At 42.6% G+C, this 17,531-nt stretch overlaps 1 protein-coding gene and 1 long non-coding RNA gene across 2 annotated transcripts; one reads left to right on the top strand and one right to left on the bottom strand.

The window, feature by feature from the left end:
* Positions 1-5,932: 5,932 nt before the first annotated feature.
* Positions 5,933-7,837, bottom strand: LOC310910493. Its single transcript, XR_014590356.1, has 2 exons — positions 7,705-7,837; positions 5,933-6,063 (listed from the first exon to the last, which is right to left on the bottom strand). It is a non-coding gene; the product is annotated as an uncharacterized lncRNA (long non-coding RNA).
* Positions 7,838-8,972: 1,135 nt separating this feature from the next.
* Positions 8,973-16,535, top strand: GLRX5 (glutaredoxin 5). Its single transcript, XM_083864545.1, has 2 exons — positions 8,973-9,308; positions 15,155-16,535. The coding sequence occupies exons 1-2, from the start codon at positions 9,005-9,007 to the stop codon at positions 15,331-15,333; spliced, it is 483 nt and encodes a 160-aa protein (XP_083720671.1). The 5' UTR covers positions 8,973-9,004; the 3' UTR covers positions 15,334-16,535.
* The last annotated feature ends 996 nt before the right edge of the window (positions 16,536-17,531 follow it).

Genomic DNA, 17,531 nt, shown 5'->3' with positions numbered 1-17,531 from the left:
ATTCTGCCATCCATGTGCCAACACACTCTTAACTGGAATAGCTCTGTATTTATATTGCTCCCAAAGCATCAGGAATCCCTATCCCTCACCAGCAGTGGCAAAGGTCACAGGAAATTCTGTCAGAACTTTATGGCAAGGAGTGCAGCTTTACAGCTGGTTCTGACCTTGAAGCTTCGACTGCCCACAGTGCATACTGTAAGGGTACAATTTAGGGTGACTATGACCTTTTAAATTCTCACTGAGAGGGCAACTGAATGCTGTAATCTCTTTGTGTTTCTGGGCAAAGTTAGATGTTTCTTTCATCTAACTTGGAAAACAATTTATTTGGTAGTTTGGCATTGATAGACTATTTACTTGGAGGAAGTTCATAAAGACAGTGTGTAAAATTGAATCTATGCCTATGCCACTGCCCCTGCCCATGGTAATTCAGTGCTGACTATCTCTCAATGACCTTTGGAATAGCGTGAGGAAATGGATACAATCCAAAGGGGTTGCATTCCAAAGGAATGTGTCTAGAATAGGTAGATGACAGAGAATATAAAATCTTACTCGCGAATTTGTCTTAAGAAAGCAGGCTCAGTTATCATGGTGAGTAGACGAATTACTGTTACTGACAGTGATTAATTCCTTAGGAAACCACCCCCTAAGAAGTTACTTTGCATACCTAGACCTTTTAAACCCCTGTATTCAGAAAGCTTGCTGGTGGGGGACAATACATCACTGTATCTAAAAATTGCTTGAATGAAGCTCCCCTTGTGCATTTCCCCATGTGGAGGCTTTCATGGCTCTGATTTTACTCCCTCAAACAGTTTGCACATGCTGAGTTAAAAAAATCCCTACGCATAGGCAAACAGCAGGCATTAAGTAAATGAGCATTCAGTGCATTATCCAAACAATAAAAAGCTGCCCACAAACCACACCTAAATGACAGAGGAGAGGTTAGAATGACTGCAAGCAGTGCGGAAGGGTGGAGGGGCTTCTGAAAAGGAAAGAATTGCAGCCCTAGCTCTCTTTCTTTGGAAGAAAGGATTATATTTTTAGAAGCAGTTAGCCCAGCCTATAAACCAAACCGCAAGTATTTAGTCAGTGAATATATAGCATTTTCAGGCATTTCCTGTGATGAACAGAATGCCCAAGAGACTGGGTGGAAAGCACCAAATGCTACAAATGTAACAATGGTGTTGGCATGGTTTACTACAGGAGGGCTTCCATGATGTCTGTAGGGTATCTGAGAACCACTTAAAATGCTGCAGGGTAGCTGCTCTCTCTCATTAGCATAACACACCCATTTATTCATGCTCATAACTGATGACAAACTAGTATTACAAGATATTAGGATGTTTTCCTTTATGTTTGCTTGGGTACAGCAATACAAAATTGTTATTCAAACAATGAGTCACATACCAGTCAGGGTGGGAGGGACAGCATTTGTTGGCAGAGTAACATTTCTGTGCAGGATACCAGTGACATGTCTTAAGCATGACAGGCTTCAATATTGGAGCTTCTCAGAATTTTGTGTTGTTTTCTAGCTACTAGACATTGCACACTGCTTGACAGAGAGATGTTGTGGGTGGTGGGGGGAGTTGCTACACAAGAACTCTTTCCTCAGTGAGCAATCAAGAACTATAAACTGAAAATGCTCATGCCAAAGCAAAATATCCTCAGGAGCACTAGGCCAAGGACCACACTGGCAAACCAGGCTAACTTCCTGTGTTTTATTCACCTAGAGACCACATGGACTTAAACCCAGCATTTCACATTCTCCCTGCTGCATATGCTGGACTCTACCTTTTGTCTAATTTGACTCCATACCTGAGCACACACTGACTACTTCCACTGGGAAGTGAGACTATGTGCTACTGGATCAGTTCTGACACCCTGTCACTTTAACACTACAACCAATGTTTTTGTTGCATTAAGTTTGGCAGAAAAATAACACCCCTTTCAAATCTTCTGTGTCCAATTCCACTGGATGAGGTTTTCTTCCTTACTACTCTCCACAAATGTTTTGGTTTTTTTTAAACTACAGAAGTTGCCAACAACTAGTTTAAGAAAATATTCTCTGAAGTCCTCTGAAGAGAGAGCAAAGACAACTGTTGATATATGACATTCCATAATTAAAATTATTCCTTGGTTCTCTCCCCACCACAAATACAGTTTTGTTATACCAATTTCCCCGAGACTCAGTAGTCTGGAGCTACACTCTCATCTTTATCAGTCTCCCTTTTCCTAGACACGACAGGTTTGTAGAGCAATTTGTTTAGATCTAGTCTTTTAAGGGATGGGAAACACATGCTGCACCAAACAACTGTTGTATGCCAGTGTTTAAAAGACTGTCAGGTCTAGGAAGTCTTTAGTTTTACTTTCCTCCTTCCATGGCACACAGACCTTAAATCATTCACCACAGTAGTTAAGCATAAAACACAGCATAGATCTACTTACTCTAATTGTCTCAAGCTAAAATACAGTGACAGAAAGCAGCTGTGAGGGCATACTTTTGTCTCCTCCTGTCTCCCAGGACTAGCAAGGATGGAAAAGACCAAAAGGGCTACTGATAAGAAAGGGAGTCCAAGGATGATTCAGAGTGATCTGAGCATCACTGTGACAAGGAAACTGATTGTTCTGAAACTCAGAGCTTTTTCCCAGGCTGAAAATGCTTTTGTTTGTCTGTTTAAAATTAAGTCAAACCGATTATAAAGCAGGCCTTTATAGGAGACCAAGAACTGCTACAATTAAATGACACTCAACTTTCAGGGCCAAGTTCTTTATCCTGCAAGTTACTAGTTATGTCCAGGCTGGGGAGCAATCTCAGCTGCAGTAGATATTAGCAAGGGAAGAAGGCTACTCTGAAGTAGTAAAAGGAAACACTTAAACTACTGCAGGATGGAAACTTCAATCATTGAATTGCAAGAAATTAACTTAAAGGGAAGCATTAGAAAGCACACAATTATTTTAAAGGAAATTTAGGAAAGATGCATATGCTTGCATTTGTGGAGAAGCTGCCTGTCCCGTGAAAGAACTGCTTGCCCTCTAAAGCACATAGTTAATAATTATCCCCCCAAAAAACCTGTTTGCGTGATGGAGTTATGAGCAATAAAACCACTGCATGTGCACAGTGAGAGTAATGAAAATCACTGTATCTATATGGAGCATATGGAGCATGGAAATATTCTTTGAAAAGTCAGATTTTCAAAATATACACATTTTTGTACTTCAAAAACAGAGTAAAAACATTTTAGAACATCAATCCTCCCCCCCCCCCCCCCCCCCAAAATCCCTCATCTGTATATTGTTATTTCTGGTTTTACAAGTTTTTAATTAACTGCAGCAATCTAAAAATTCAAGCTTCTGGGCCCCCTTTAAGAATTTGCATTTTTACCTCCCACAAGAGATACTTTGACTCTGTTCTTCAACTCTGAGTATACACATTACAAATTCAAGTATGCCCAACACACCCACTCCTCCTCTTCCATTTTAAGTTTCTGCTCCATGTTTGGGTCTGATTTTCTTCACATCACATAAAAACTCTGCAGACCAAATGATAGAATATAGTCTTACTGTACTCATGCACACTTTTAACATGACACTTTTATATGACATCAATATCTGTGGTCAGCAGGCAGGGATTTAAAGCACAGCAAGTTCCAAGCACCTGCTGATTTCACAAACACACATTCCTAGAAAAAATGAAAGACTAAAGGGTGTGCAGAGAAAGAATCTTTATTGAAATATTGTAGTACCAAGCTTAAAAACTCTTTAAGATATTAAAAGACCCTTATCACTAAGATTCTTCATACCAATTCCTCCTACTTTACTAATACAGTGATGTGTGCAAAACTCTTGAATTTTTACTTGAGGAAATAGCTCATAGAGATGAGACTCAGATGTGATGACATGCTTGGTACTGTCTGTCTTCTGCCTCAGAGGAGATCAAATGGCCAGTGCTATTTATTAAAGCTGAGTTTTTGTAACGAGATGGATTCCTCAAAATTACATGGCAAAATACTGTCATTAAAAATGTGTGTATATATATAGGAGAGGTAAGGTAATTCAGAAGTGCTGAACAAGAAGGGATGTAACCACTAAGGCACCACGCAATCAGCCCTGCCCTTGTACCAGTGTGTAACTCCAGGCTCACCCAGACCGAAGCTGGCAGGGCCCCCTCGTGGTCACGACACACACGATAATCACAGGTGCTCTTGTGCCTCACTGCACCTGCACGTTTTTAAAATAAACTGTGCCAATGAAAACACCCCTGTCACCGCTGCTGTGACAGAGCGTGCCTGCAGACCTTAACTGGGGCACAAGAATCTTTCTTACAGGCAGTGAGTGCCCTGGGGTTTTCCCAGCCTTACTAAAGGCCAAGACACTTCCAGCAAATTACAATTGTACAAATTACCATCCCAGAGACCAAGACCCTGTTTCTGTGACACTGGACAGAAGTGAGCACACAGGAAGCAAAGAATAGGACATGCATATGGTTGCAATCCCATTGCCTAGCCTTCTATGGCTCAGGACTTGATACCTGGCAGATCAATTATTTTCTTGAGCTTGCCCAGTCTTTTTTTTCTAAGGCCCATCAAAGATTTTAGCACTCCTAACTCCTGGAAGAGAAGAGGCAAAAGGTGTTCTCATTAGAGGTATTTTTCAGTTCTGCATGGAAATAGATGCATATAAAATTATGCTTTCTCCATAATAATGAAAGACTCAAGAACCAGTACCATCTGCAAATCAGAAACAAGGATCTAACAGATTTTCCTATGCCAGAACAGTTGCAAGCAACTTGCCTATCCCAAAGAATAAATCTGCTCCTCTATTACAGAGGTCATACTACTTGGCCTTGCTTCAGGACAGTGTCACAACTCACAAAGCTCAGTGAGAAGAGTCATACGGTGATATCAGTGTCATTAAGAAATAAACTAAGTCTAACAAATGCCTCATTTAAAAGTCTACATTCATGCCTGAACATGATCTTCCATTCTATTTGGTAAATGTGGGGCCCAGACATTTCTCCTTGGATGATTATCATGACCCCTCTCTGCCAATGATATCTTTACACAGTTTAAATCAAAAAACTGCCTTAGGTAATGTTTATTTTGTAAATATTCTTCACCTCTCTCATTTATGAAATGGACTGTTGTATTTTAAGGCTAATGCAAACCCCCTCTTAGGAATATGCCATAAATCCATGGATACTATTTAATTATCTATCCAGTTCAGAAACAAACTTGCTTATAGACTATCAGGTTAGATCCAAAATAGGAACTTAGGTACAGTTCAGATTCCAAAATGTCTATTTCCCTATAAAACTCCTACAGCATTTCTATGTTTCTGCTGTTTGTTGCACAACTTTTTAAAACTAGTACATTTCCATAATAACCAAGAGCTTTTCACAGATGTGTCTTCAGTGTTCCCAATTTAGGCAGCCCAGAATTCTAAGTACATTTTAAGCATTCATAATGCTCTCAAAACTGAGGGTATGTTGGTGCTGCCAGATGTTATCATGATGGTACACTGAGATTATTTACCTGGCATGCAAAAACAGCTGGAGTTGAAGATATCCCACTTAAAAACTCCAATAAACAAAAAGCCCCCCCACCTAAATAGAGTTCAATTGTTAGGGCACAACAAGGGACTTCATTTTCAGTCACTATCACAACTCAGAATGACAGAGATATCGGACTTGAACATGAAGATGTGTCCTGTTCTGATAAGCTGAAAAGAGACTTTTCTTTCTCACTAGCTAACTTAGCCCTCCCCTTTTTAAAAACAAATAAAAACCATTTTGCTGGCAGTATCATTCCTGGATGTCCACCCCCTTGTACACCATGTGAGAACAAACCACAAATTTATAGCTCATAATTCTGTTTTGCAGCAGAATGCCTGAAGTTAACTCAGTTTATGACTGACTGTGAGTATTTAAACCCTGCAGTTTGAATACTGGTGCTTTTATTAGTGTTTTCAAAATGAGGTGATAGGTCTTCTAACAGGAACATCAGCAAAATGTCAGGAGTCTCATGGAAATCCCATTAATATTTCTTCTGAACAGATGATTTAAATTATCTGGAAAACACAAGAAGTTTCACTTAGACTAACAGAAGAAGATGGGACCTGGTGACATAATTATCCGTTTCTAGAGTGTACATGGACAAATTATCAGTAGGTAAAAGTGTTTTTCCTCTAATTGAGTGCTGCATATTGCATAATCCAAAAGCATTTCAGCATACTAAATATTTTATTAAAGAGCATTCTGTTAAGCTTAGTATCTCATAGGCTGATCTCATAAAACTACAGTGAGTACAAATTCAGTGTTTCTATTTAACCTAGTACACAAGACTTCTAAGAAGCTTTCCAGCATTTTATAGCAGTTTCTTCAGTGTTCAGCAGACTTTACTCTATTTGCTAAACAATATCAAACTGCAAAATTGCTCTTACTGTTGGTAGATCAATAATGACACGGGAAAAGTCATTATCTCCGTGGCAACAGAGTGGCATCTGTTGGAGGAATATTGCGCATGTCGCTGCCGCGCTCTGGCAGCCCTGCCTCGGCTTCCTCCTGCTGCTGCTCTCTCTGCAAGCCTGGTATGCCCAGGGTACCAACAACCAGGGGCACCTCTTGGACTACAGAGGATTAAACTACACCTATGGTTACATGATTTATGGAAGAATAGATTCTCACAAGGGTTTATGACACTTGACTCTGATGTCTTTTTTGTTACTTAGAAATAGCTAGGACAAAATTCAGGAAGGTAAATACCACAGTATTCTGTTCATAGCCCAACATTTCATTGGAAGAAAACATTTAGTTGTCTTTAAGAATAAAAAGATACCTTTCTTGTCAATCAATTTTTATTTAATTCCACTTTGACTTCCCAGGATTAAAAGTGGCAGGAGTATTTATATTTGATCGAAATGAAAAAGAGATCACTTGGGATATTTCATTTAATGCTTCTTATGGCTTTGTATATTGAAACAGTCCAACAAATAGGAAAACATAGTTTTGCTCTGCATAAATTACTGCAGTTCCATCTAGTACATACAGGACACTTTTTTTTTTCATACTGCACAACCTTCACTATGCTACTTATAACAGAAAGAAAACAGTCCTCTGTGTCTTGATCACCATGGCTGAGCCTGGCTTGTGATGTTTTGTTGAAAGCAAAACACACCAACTCACAAAACACATGGAGCAACACAACATATGAACTTTGCCGTCCGATTAAACATGGAAAGTATTTCCTCATAAATAAATCTGCTTTTAAATACTGCAGCAACACTGTTCTTATTCATAATTCATATGGGATGACAAAGGGCAAATTTGCAACAATTCCCTTTAGAATCTGTTCTTATTAAACTTAAATAAAAGGCAACAGAAGCGATGTTGAGGGTGGCTTCAAAAAAATTAAAACAAAGTCGTCACTCAAGCATCAGTCGGATTCCACTAAATACAAGAATTAGGCAAGCACTCTTCTGAAAGTTGAAAACAAGCTGGTCTTATTTGCAAAGCTCTCACAAGAACAGAACTGGATGGTAAAAGTTCTTTTCCTTAAAAATGTAAATAAGACAAATAGTCATTAACATACCGAAAGTCCAGATGCTACAGCTGCACTATAAATTGCTACTCAAAATACATAGTGACTTGTTATTTGTGATAGACTGTATTTCAGTAAAGAGGAAAACTATTCAACATTTTCTTCTACTTACAGGATGAGCCCTGCTGCTTTAGGAGATGGCTACGCTCTGCGCCAAGTTCTTGGAAAGCATACGGCATCTGCCCAGGAGACCAAGCAAAACTGGCTGCACAGACGGCCGTCTGCAGGACACGCTCCGAATCCAGCACTCCTCTGGCTAACATGAGGCAGCTCTGCCCTCCTCCAGCACCGACTGCACCATCCTTTTGCGCAGGCAGCCGGCCAGCCCAGCCTTGCTCTCATTTTCCCATCCCGCTGCTACCCCTGGCAGCCGCTCGGGTGACAGGTCAGGCCGTGCAAAACCACCCGGGTCTCCCCTCTCAGCACCAAACCCGACCGAGCAAAGCACGCTGCCTTCTCAGGGACAAACCGCCCGCTTTAGCCCATCAAAAACCAACCAAACCCGGGGAACTGAAGGCAATCAGATCAGTCCCCGGACATGGCCAAAGCCAGGAAGGAGACAGCCCCACGCAGCTCTTTGCCAGCTGCCCCCATACAGCCTCCGCCGCCTACGGGGACAGGAGGTGCCGACCGAACGGCGCTGCCCGCCCGAGAGCGGCCTCCCCGCGGCCACTGGCGCCCTGGGCCCGCTTCAGCACCGCGGCTTCGCCCCGCACAGCCGGAGACGCTCCAGCGCAGCGGCTCCATCAGCCCCTTCTCCACGGATTTCCCCTGACCCTCAGACAGCCCCGGCCTGGGGGGCTCCACCACAGCCTGTACCACCAAAGGGCCGGCAGGATAAATCCAGAGCCCGCCCGAGGGCCGGCGGCGCCGGCACGGCCCGGGGGTCTTCGAGGGCCCCCAGACCGGTAGGGAGAGACTGAGCACAGCAGCGGTCCCCGGGCTCGGCCCTCCCGCGGAGCCGACGGTGGGGTCGCGGTGGGAAGCGCAGAGCGGCCCGTCCATCCTGGGGATGGCGCCGGGCCCGGGCAGGAGGAGCAGCGGCACCTCACGCGTGCGGCCGCTACCCGGAAGCGGAAAGAGCCTCTCGCCAATCGCCCGCCCGAGCATCCGAGAAAAGCCCCCCCCCCCGGGGCAGCCTGGCCAATCACGTCCGCGTAGGGGGCGGAATTAACCCATCCACGTCGGATTGACAGGTCTATCTCCCAATGCAGCCGCAGCGGCTCCGTTCTCTCCACTAGGAAAGCGAAGCCACCCCAGGGTTGCTGGGCGGGACAAGTCCCGCTGTATCTCAGCGCTATTGGCTGTGGTTGCTGATTGGCTGGTCCCTGCGCCTATGCGGGGGAAGCTCTCCGGCGGCCCGTCGCGCCGTGCGCCAATGGGTGGGCGGTGCGGGCCGGTGCGGCGGGGCGATGAGAGCGGCGGTGCGCACCGGGTGGCGGATCGGGGCCGCCGCCGCCGCTCTGCGGGGCCGGGCCGGGCGCCCGCTCAGCCAGGCGGCCGGGGAGAGCGGCGGGGCTGAGGGCGGCGGCGGCTCGGGGTCGCGGGAGGCGGTGGAGCGGCTGGTGCGGGAGCACCCGGTGGTGGTGTTCATGAAGGGCAGCCCGGCGCAGCCGCTCTGCGGCTTCAGCAACGCCGTGGTGCAGATCCTGCGGCTGCACGGCGTGGAGGATTACCGCGCCCACGACGTGCTGCAGGACCCCGACCTCCGCCAAGGTCAGCGCCGGGCCGGGCCGGGGTCACCTCTGGGTGCGCCTCCCCGGGGCCTGTGCAGCCCAGGCCGGCTCCCGGCGGGGCAGAGCCGGGCCGGTCCCTGTGGGCAGCGCCCCCGGGAGCTGCCGGGAGCTCGGGCTTGTCTGAACGCCCCTGACCTCGGGCGCTGTGGGGCGGCCCCTGCCCGCCTGTCCCACCTGTAACTTGCCTCTTCTTGCTTTCTTGGGTGGGCTGGGTTGGGCTCTGTTCTTTTTTAACGGAGGGGAGAAGGTCAGAGGAGCTGGGGAAGGATCTGGATCATGTCCTGTGGGGAGCGGCTGGGGGAGTTTAGCGGTGTTAAAGCTGGAGGAGGGCCGTGGTGCAGGGCACGGGTGACCTTATTACCGTACTACAAAATACAAAAGGAGGTTTAGCCCGGTAGGGATCGGCCTTTTCTCTCAGGCAGCAAGCGGCATGACAAGAGGACAGTCGTTAGTTGTGCCAGGGGAGTTTTAAATTCGATACCACGAGGAATTTATTCACAGGAAGGGTGATTAGGCACGGGGATGGGCTGCCCAGGGAGGTGTTGGAGTCACCGGCCCTGCAGGAGTTTAAGGAAAGACTGGACGTGCCACATGGTGTTCACTCATGGGTTGGACTCGATGATCTCAGAGGTTAACTAATTCTAATTAATTCTGTGGTTCTGTGTGGGTGTTAGTAGAACTAGAAGTGTATCACGGAGATGTGCCATTGAGGTTGCTGCCCAGACGCCCTGGTTTGGTTTTTGTGACCCTCCCCGCGTTCAGGAGGTGTGAGTTATCAGCACAGCACAGCTGTGTGTGCAGGGTGATGCTTGGAGGTTGGGCTCTTCGTGCCACGCTGCCTTGCCTGATTCAGAGAAACACAGACCCCCGAAATATTTCCTTATCAGCTTTTGTCTTCCCTGTGAACAGTATGGTGGAATTTCACGTATGGCTTGGACTCATACTACTTGGTTCCCAGCTGGTACTGCCTGCTGGGATTCTCTTGATAAAGTACAAATTTATGCTAATCATTTGCACAAGACATACTCTGTAATAGTTTCACCATTACTGCACAAGTGGTAGTAGCTATTCTCTATGAGGTTTTGTTGCCAGTTGTGGAAAGCTAGTAATCAGTTCTGGTAATGCTTTTCATCTTTCCCTCTTCAATATGCATAGCTGACTGTTGAGGTTCTATGTGGTTATTTGAGAAAGTTAAAAATAAATAAATATATATATACAAGTACATAGTAATTAATTACTTAGTAATTAGTTTTGTAGGTGTGTGGCATTAACAGTTCTTGCCCAGAAAACATTAAAATGTGCTGTAAAGCCACATGCTGGCATGTATCAGGTGACTTTGTTCTCCTTTCTTTGTTTTTGGTGTCATCTGACTAACTCAGTTTTTCATTAGCTCTTAGCCAGAAGGCTGATTTTTCTAGTCCTTGTTTGCTTTTCAATTCACAACTATAATAATTGGTATGGTGTAAAAGCTTATACTGGAATACTGGAATTTCTGTGTAATGACATCTTTTGTTAATGAAGGTTGTTTTTTTCAAGTACATCTTCCTCTGCCTTTGCAAGTGAACAAATAATGGTAATTTTCTAAACTTTTTTTACATAACTAAATTTATTAATTGTACAGTTTACTAGAACAAACTTGTATCTCTTCTTACAACTCATAAACTAAAAAGTAGGAAACAGAACCGTGGAATCAAACCATTTCACTTTTGGTTGAGGAGGCTTTTCTGAGCTTCTGAATGGGGAGTGCATTTATAAGTTATAATCTCGGAGCATTTGACCATGTGAATAGGTAGTAGTTTATTTTGTGTAACTTAAATTTTTTCTCCACATGATCTCAGGCTTGTGCTAGGTAATGAGAGAGGTTATTGCCCTCCTGGCTACCAGAGCTGTAAATTGAAATTAGTGTCTTGATCCAGCCCCCCAGTGTCTAAGGTACATAGAATGCAGTTACGGAGTGTACCCTTGCACAATATCCTGCTGGTTCTCAGGTGCGTAAAGAAGTTGTTCTGTTCCTTTCCATGCACCAGCTTTGATGCCTGTCCAACTGTTCAGAGGGCCAGCTCAGCTTATTAACTGGATCACTGGGCCTGCAAGTTGTAGTAGCAGCACTGTGAGCTGAGTGCCAGAGCCAGCATGAAGAACAGAGCCGTGAAGAGTTGGGGAACCACACAGCTGTTTTCAAGGGCAGCAGAATTCTTGTTCTGCTTCAACTGTATTACCTACTGCACCCTAAAAAGCCAGGATGTGCCTGCATCTGTGTGTGGCAGTCTCTGGCAGAGGAGAGGACAGGGCTGCTCAAAGTTGTAGTTCTCTAAGTTGCCAACTGTATTTCAGCAGTGACTGCCTGGAGGCCAGGATCTGGCCTCGAGTGCCAAACAGTGAGATCTGCAGCATGTGAGCCTTTCCTAGGCTCTCTCTGTGAATGTAATCTGCACTGCATGCATGGGGGCCAGTGGAACCTTTAGCTGTGAAAGTATCACATCAGCAAAAGACTGATCTGCAAGGAGATTGCTGTATGAGGGCTGGCCACCAGCTTTGTGTTCATCTGAACCTAACTTCAATCTTTGAATATATGTCTGCTTATACATTTGCAGTAGAGGCAGGCTGTTGGAGAATTCAGGCATGTCTGGATTGCTTGTTGGCTTCTTGCCTGTATCTATTGAAACACCTTTTTTTTTAGCTAGTTATAGTTCAGTTGGTGAAATGTTCCCTGTGCTAAAATATGGCAAGCTGTGAAGCTAGAACAACTCCTCTGCTTGCCTCTTCACCTAAAAACTCAGATCTGTGAAACTGAAGTTGTTGGTGATCTTCATGTGATCTGTCTGAGCTTGAGCTGAAGATACACTTCCCTGACACAAATCCTTCCTTATCAAAGCTGGTTTAAGAGTCCTTGGCACTCTTTTGGGCTCCATGGCAATTCAGGTTTCTCTAAGTTGACTCTCAGCTGATGGACACTGTTAGACTGGTTCCAGTCACTGAGGCAGAGAAGTTTGGGATTACATACTGGAAAATTGGTGGTTTAAACTGTTGGGGTAGTTTATTTTCATTGTTGTCTCTACATTAACTGAGCATGAGATGCTGCCAAGCAGGTGTTCTTGAGCCTTTCTCCCACCCTTGGCTAGCCTTCCCTCAGTAAAGCTTGTATCAGTGCTAATGGTACTCAGGCTTTGGAATAGGCTGCACAGGGAGGTGTTGGAATCGCCATCCCTGGAAGTGTTTAAAAGGCATGTGGATATGACACTTTGGGGTATGGTTTACTGGTAAATGATGGTGCCAAGTTAACAGTTGGATTCTATGATCTTAGAGGTCTTTTCCAACCTTCATGATTCTGTGATGTCCATGAAAACGTGTTGCTTTTCTGGAGCAAGTATGGTAGGAATGAGTGTTGTTTGAGGCAGTTCTTTGATGTGGCCTGTCCTTCATTAGTGCTAATGCTGCCATGAGGGGCTGAGAATTGGTAGCTGGAGCTAGTGTGAGGGCTGGGAGTGTGCTGGGTACCTGTTTCAGTAGCTCTTTGCACCAATCCTGGTTTCACAGTTACCTTAAATGTGCTACCACAGCTATCAGACTGAACTCCTGACCTGTGAGTGTGTTTTTCCAGAGTAAACAGGTTCACAGCAGAAGCTGCAGCTTCTGAAGTACAGAAAAGAACCAGTCTGCAGAGGGGGGAGATGGAGATCCCTTGAGATGTCCAAAAGAATCATCACAAACATGCACTCTGAATGCAGCAAGTGTTGCCCAGGGTAACTTGCCTTAACACCACTGCAGCAGTGTCAGAAACTGCACTGAGGGGAGGCTTGGCCAGTGCAGGGAGCATTCAGCCTGTGACCTGGGAGAGCCCCAGCACAGAGGCATTTAAAGCAGCTTGTCCAGCATGTGAAATGCAGCACACAGAGCACATGAGCCTGATGGTATTTTTATTTTTATCTGAAGCTGGATAGGTCCTTGAAAGTACTATCAGTGCTTGTATGTGTGTGCAGTTGGGTCCTTGAAGAAAATGTTTCTGTGAAAGAATTATTGATGTAAACATTGCCTTGGAATGCTCGTTAGCAGTAGGGTTGTTACGCAGAGCCCTCGGTTCTCAATTCATGTTTAGCATTGCAGTATCTTAAGAAAAATGAGCCCTATTTCATATCTGCTGTGGCTCTTTGGCCAGAGTCATCCTTAATTGTGGAACACAGTTTTTCATTGAGACTTTGATGGGTTAAAAGATATTTAGGACAGTTTAAGCAGTTTTGACTACTCCAAGGCCAAAGAGCATTTTAGAAAAGTATTGCTAAGTGCAAGTTGACATCAAAGCTTAAAATAGTTCTGGAAACTAAGGAAAAAGTTACAAGTGGTGATGGTGGAGGTTAGATGGTTATGTGTTCCCTTTGGCCTTGATTTATATGCTAAACTTTCTAGTTTTGGGCTTACAAAGCATTGGTTGTCCATGCACAAAATCTAAAGTCAGAATAAAATCTCTCAGCTGACAGTAGTGGTTAGGAACACTTAGTCACAGCAATCTTTTTTTCTAGGTTACTATTCTTTTATTGGATATTTTAAGCATGTCATATTTTGCTAAGGGGAATTACTAGCTATATTGCATCTTTTATAGATTAAAGTAATAATCCCACTGTATATTTTTGCACATATACATATTTATTAAAAAAAAGAAAGTGGTTTACACTCCAATAAAGCAAGCATAATTTCCTGATTTTTTTTTTTTTTATTTTTTTACCTCAAGTGTTTTGGGTTTTGCTCTTTTAGTCTCTAGAGACTAAAATGTTTTCTAAGGGGAAAACAAGTTCTCTTGTGTTCTCAGCTACTCAGGTCTAATATTTGTTGGTGGGGGGTTGGCTTCCAAGGCGAGTGGGCTCTGATGTTTTGAAAAGGTACCTCTGTAGGCTTAAGTTTGCTTTATGGGCTTTCATGCCTTTGGCAGAAAAATTCCAGTTACTGCATGTTGAAAATACATAAAAATGTTGAATTCAAAACTTGTCATCTAATCAAATGCTTGTGGTTGTGTTATAAAAACAGGCAGCAGTAGGTTTTAGTTATTTTCTCTGCCATAGAAATAATGGCTTTGTGTGAAGGGTCATTTAAAAAGTGACAAATTAGATACAAAGATTCTTCTGTGTAATTTTTTTGTGTGATATCTAAGTGCAAGCTGGTTTCAGTGTGTATCTGCTGATCAGTTTGTATTTTTGGGTGGTCTTAAATTTGCCTTCTGTGAAGTATACTTTTAAACTTTAATTCTCTACTTCATAATTGTGACTTGAGCTGTGTTTTGTCAAATTACTACTTTTAAAGGCTCTTCAGCCTTCGTGCCCCTCCCATGAGCTGTAACATCTGGCATTGAAAGATAAAGCAATTTGAAATTCATAAGGCCTCTACAGGAGCAAATGTATCTTGCAGTTGAAATTGCAGGAATAAGTGTAACTGTATGAGTTTAGTATATTTTAAAGTCCCTCTGGGAAACATAACAGAAAGTAATCAGTTCTCAATGTTTTTCAATATTTCTCATTTCTGTAATTGATTGGAAGAGTCATGTTTTCTTGTTGGGAGTAAAAAGAGATGCCGTGTTTTTCCAGTTCCTGCTTAAAGTCAGTATAGGAGCTGACTCCATATCTTTCAACCCACATCTTTGAGTTGGGGTGAGAAACAAACTTAACTAACATAGGGTTTTTTCTGATAGTGCTCCTGTTACAAAGATATTTTTTTGCCTTTATAGGAAAGAAATTTGAATATCAATGGCAGAGTCAGGTGGAGGCAATGCATTCCTTTTAAAATACCATTCTATTAAGAGAGAAGGGAAACCTCTAACAATTTTTTTTTCTTATGCAGGAATAAAAAACTACTCCAACTGGCCTACCATCCCACAAGTGTACCTCAATGGTGAATTTGTTGGTGGCTGTGATATACTCCTCCAGATGCATCAGAATGGAGATCTTGTAGAAGAGCTGAAGAAACTAGGAATCCGTTCAGCGCTTCTGGATGCAGAGAAAGACCAAGAGAAAAAGTAAAATAAGAAAAAAAAGATGCTGTGACAGGAGTAAAGCAAATCTTTGATGAGAACTTGTTACCCATAAAGCCTTACATACTTTAGGTCGAGGAAAGCATCTGTTTGAACTGACACTAAGTGAATGTCTCTTAGCTCATGGTAAATGTAGTGATCTGGTATTTTGATTTATGGGTATTGTGAGAATTTGAGTATAACCACTGCACTGTAAAGCAAACATTTGTGAAAATCTGTGTTTTAAAAAAGATCACTTCTAAAAGCGCTCTTCTTCATTGAGGTGGGAGTAAACCAAAAGAACTAATAATATTTTTATGGATTTTACATGTGTGCTTCTCTGTTCTTTGATACATGAACCTATACAAACAGCATTTGCATTCCCTTGCTTCTCTTGAAAAAGCATTAAGTAATAGTGCATCTGTTTTTCTGTTTAACTCCTGGTGATGAGACTTCCTGAGAGCCTGTAAAACCTGTGTAATCACATACAATATAGGAGAAAAACAGTTTTCCAACAATATAGGAGAAAAAAGATTATATGAGAGTGCATGAAATATACTTTTATTCCAACGGGTAAAAATAAAGAGAACTTGTACAAAAACATGTATAGTGGTCATTATTACTTTGTAACTTTCTGATGGCTTTTAAAACTGCTAAGAATTGTGCCTAAATATTTTATAAAACCTTTTCTACCTCTTGCAAAACAGCTTTTACCCCTGCTTATATACTTTGTGTATGGCAGTTCTGTGTCAGTACTAAAATGTGGGAATTGTTTGAGGCTTCAGTATTCTAGCTTGAAATAGTACAGGAGAATACTTAGTTATTACTGTAATCTTGTATTATTTGCTTGTTATCTTTTTATATTTGTTGTGTTTCCAAGTGTTTTCTCCTGACTCATGTGCTCAGGAGAATATAGTCTTTAAACATGGGATTTACAGATTAAATGTTGATGTGGGTAAGATGAGTGCAGCAGAGAGGTTACTGAATAGATAAATATTTATTTGTGGAAAGTCTCTGAAGTGTTCAGTACCTAACTAACCACATTTCTCTAAATAAAAAAGTTATATTAACCAGTGTAGCTTCAGCTCTATGGCAATACTGCTAAGGTTAAAAGCTAACCAAGCTATTTTTAAATGCAGTTTAGTTAATATAAACCAGTCTGCATGTGAATTAGGCAAATGGTTGGAAATAAACAGTTTTACGTTGATTGTCTACAGTAGTTGCTCTTTATTTTAAATGTCTAATGAAACTATTACTACTTTTGATTTGAAGCCTAAGACATTTTCCACTACACAGGATATAAAATGTGTTCTGGAAAAAGAAGAAATTATAAATGGTCAGTGAAAGACAAGAACAGGACTGGAACCTGTAGACTGGAGACATTTAATGCAAGTTCTGGTTCTAAATCTCTCCTGCCCACTTGAGCAAGCAGTGGAGAAACTATACTAGAACATTCTGCACAGGATTTGCCAAACATAACAGTGATTGCTGTATAGTTGTGATGCAGTCAGGGTCAGCAGGATTAAATACAGTGTCTGTTATGTGTATTCACTTGGTCACCACAGCAGGTCTGTGGGTGTCACTGTATGACCATGTGTAGGAGGGGGTTCCACTTGGGGCACTCACTTGTGGCTGTAAGGCAGGGAGGTGTGAGTGCAAGATTTTTCTGTTCATGTGCCACATCACATCACACAAGGCTTAAAGTATCGATGAGGGTCTGTTCTGAGCATTTAAATTCAGATTAAACGAACTTTCTCATGGCCAATCGCAAGTAGTTTTTGCCATTCTGAATATAAAACAATGTTTAGAAAAAAAAATTTAAAATCTTTGGTTATTGGTGTCGACCTATTGAAATGAATGTACCCAGTAAACAAAAAGGTAATGAAGAAAATTTAATTATTTTCTGCTTCAATATTTAACTTAGTCTGATTACTAAATAAATCAATTTTAAAAAATTCCTCAAATCTGCTGTTTCATAGCTCTCTAGTTTTTTTGCACAAGCTGAATATTAGTAACATCTGCCAGCAATTTAACATAAAGGGAACTTCAGGTAGTCTTTATGCAGCAAATCTTTCCTCCCAGCATGAGTTCCTGCTTTTAAATGCCATGGAAGTTTTTCTACTTTCTCTACTTTCTTTCCCTCATTAGATTTTAATTACTTGATTTAACCTTTGCGTAACATACATAGTATTGTTTATATCAATCTCT

Source organism: Zosterops lateralis (genome assembly GCF_965231275.1).
Source record: "Zosterops lateralis genome assembly, chromosome: 6".
Lineage (NCBI taxonomy): Eukaryota > Metazoa > Chordata > Aves > Passeriformes > Zosteropidae > Zosterops > Zosterops lateralis.
The sequence above is the reverse complement of the archived record's forward strand: the minus strand, read 5'-3'. Positions and strand labels throughout refer to the sequence as shown.

Coding starts and splice junctions, on each gene's coding strand:
- GLRX5 (XM_083864545.1), top strand. CDS start 9,005: ATGAGAGCGGCGGTGCGCACCGGGTGGCGGATCGGGGCCGCCGCCGCC. Junction 9,309..15,154: donor GGACCCCGACCTCCGCCAAG/GTCAGCGCCGGG, acceptor TTTCTTATGCAG/GAATAAAAAACTACTCCAAC.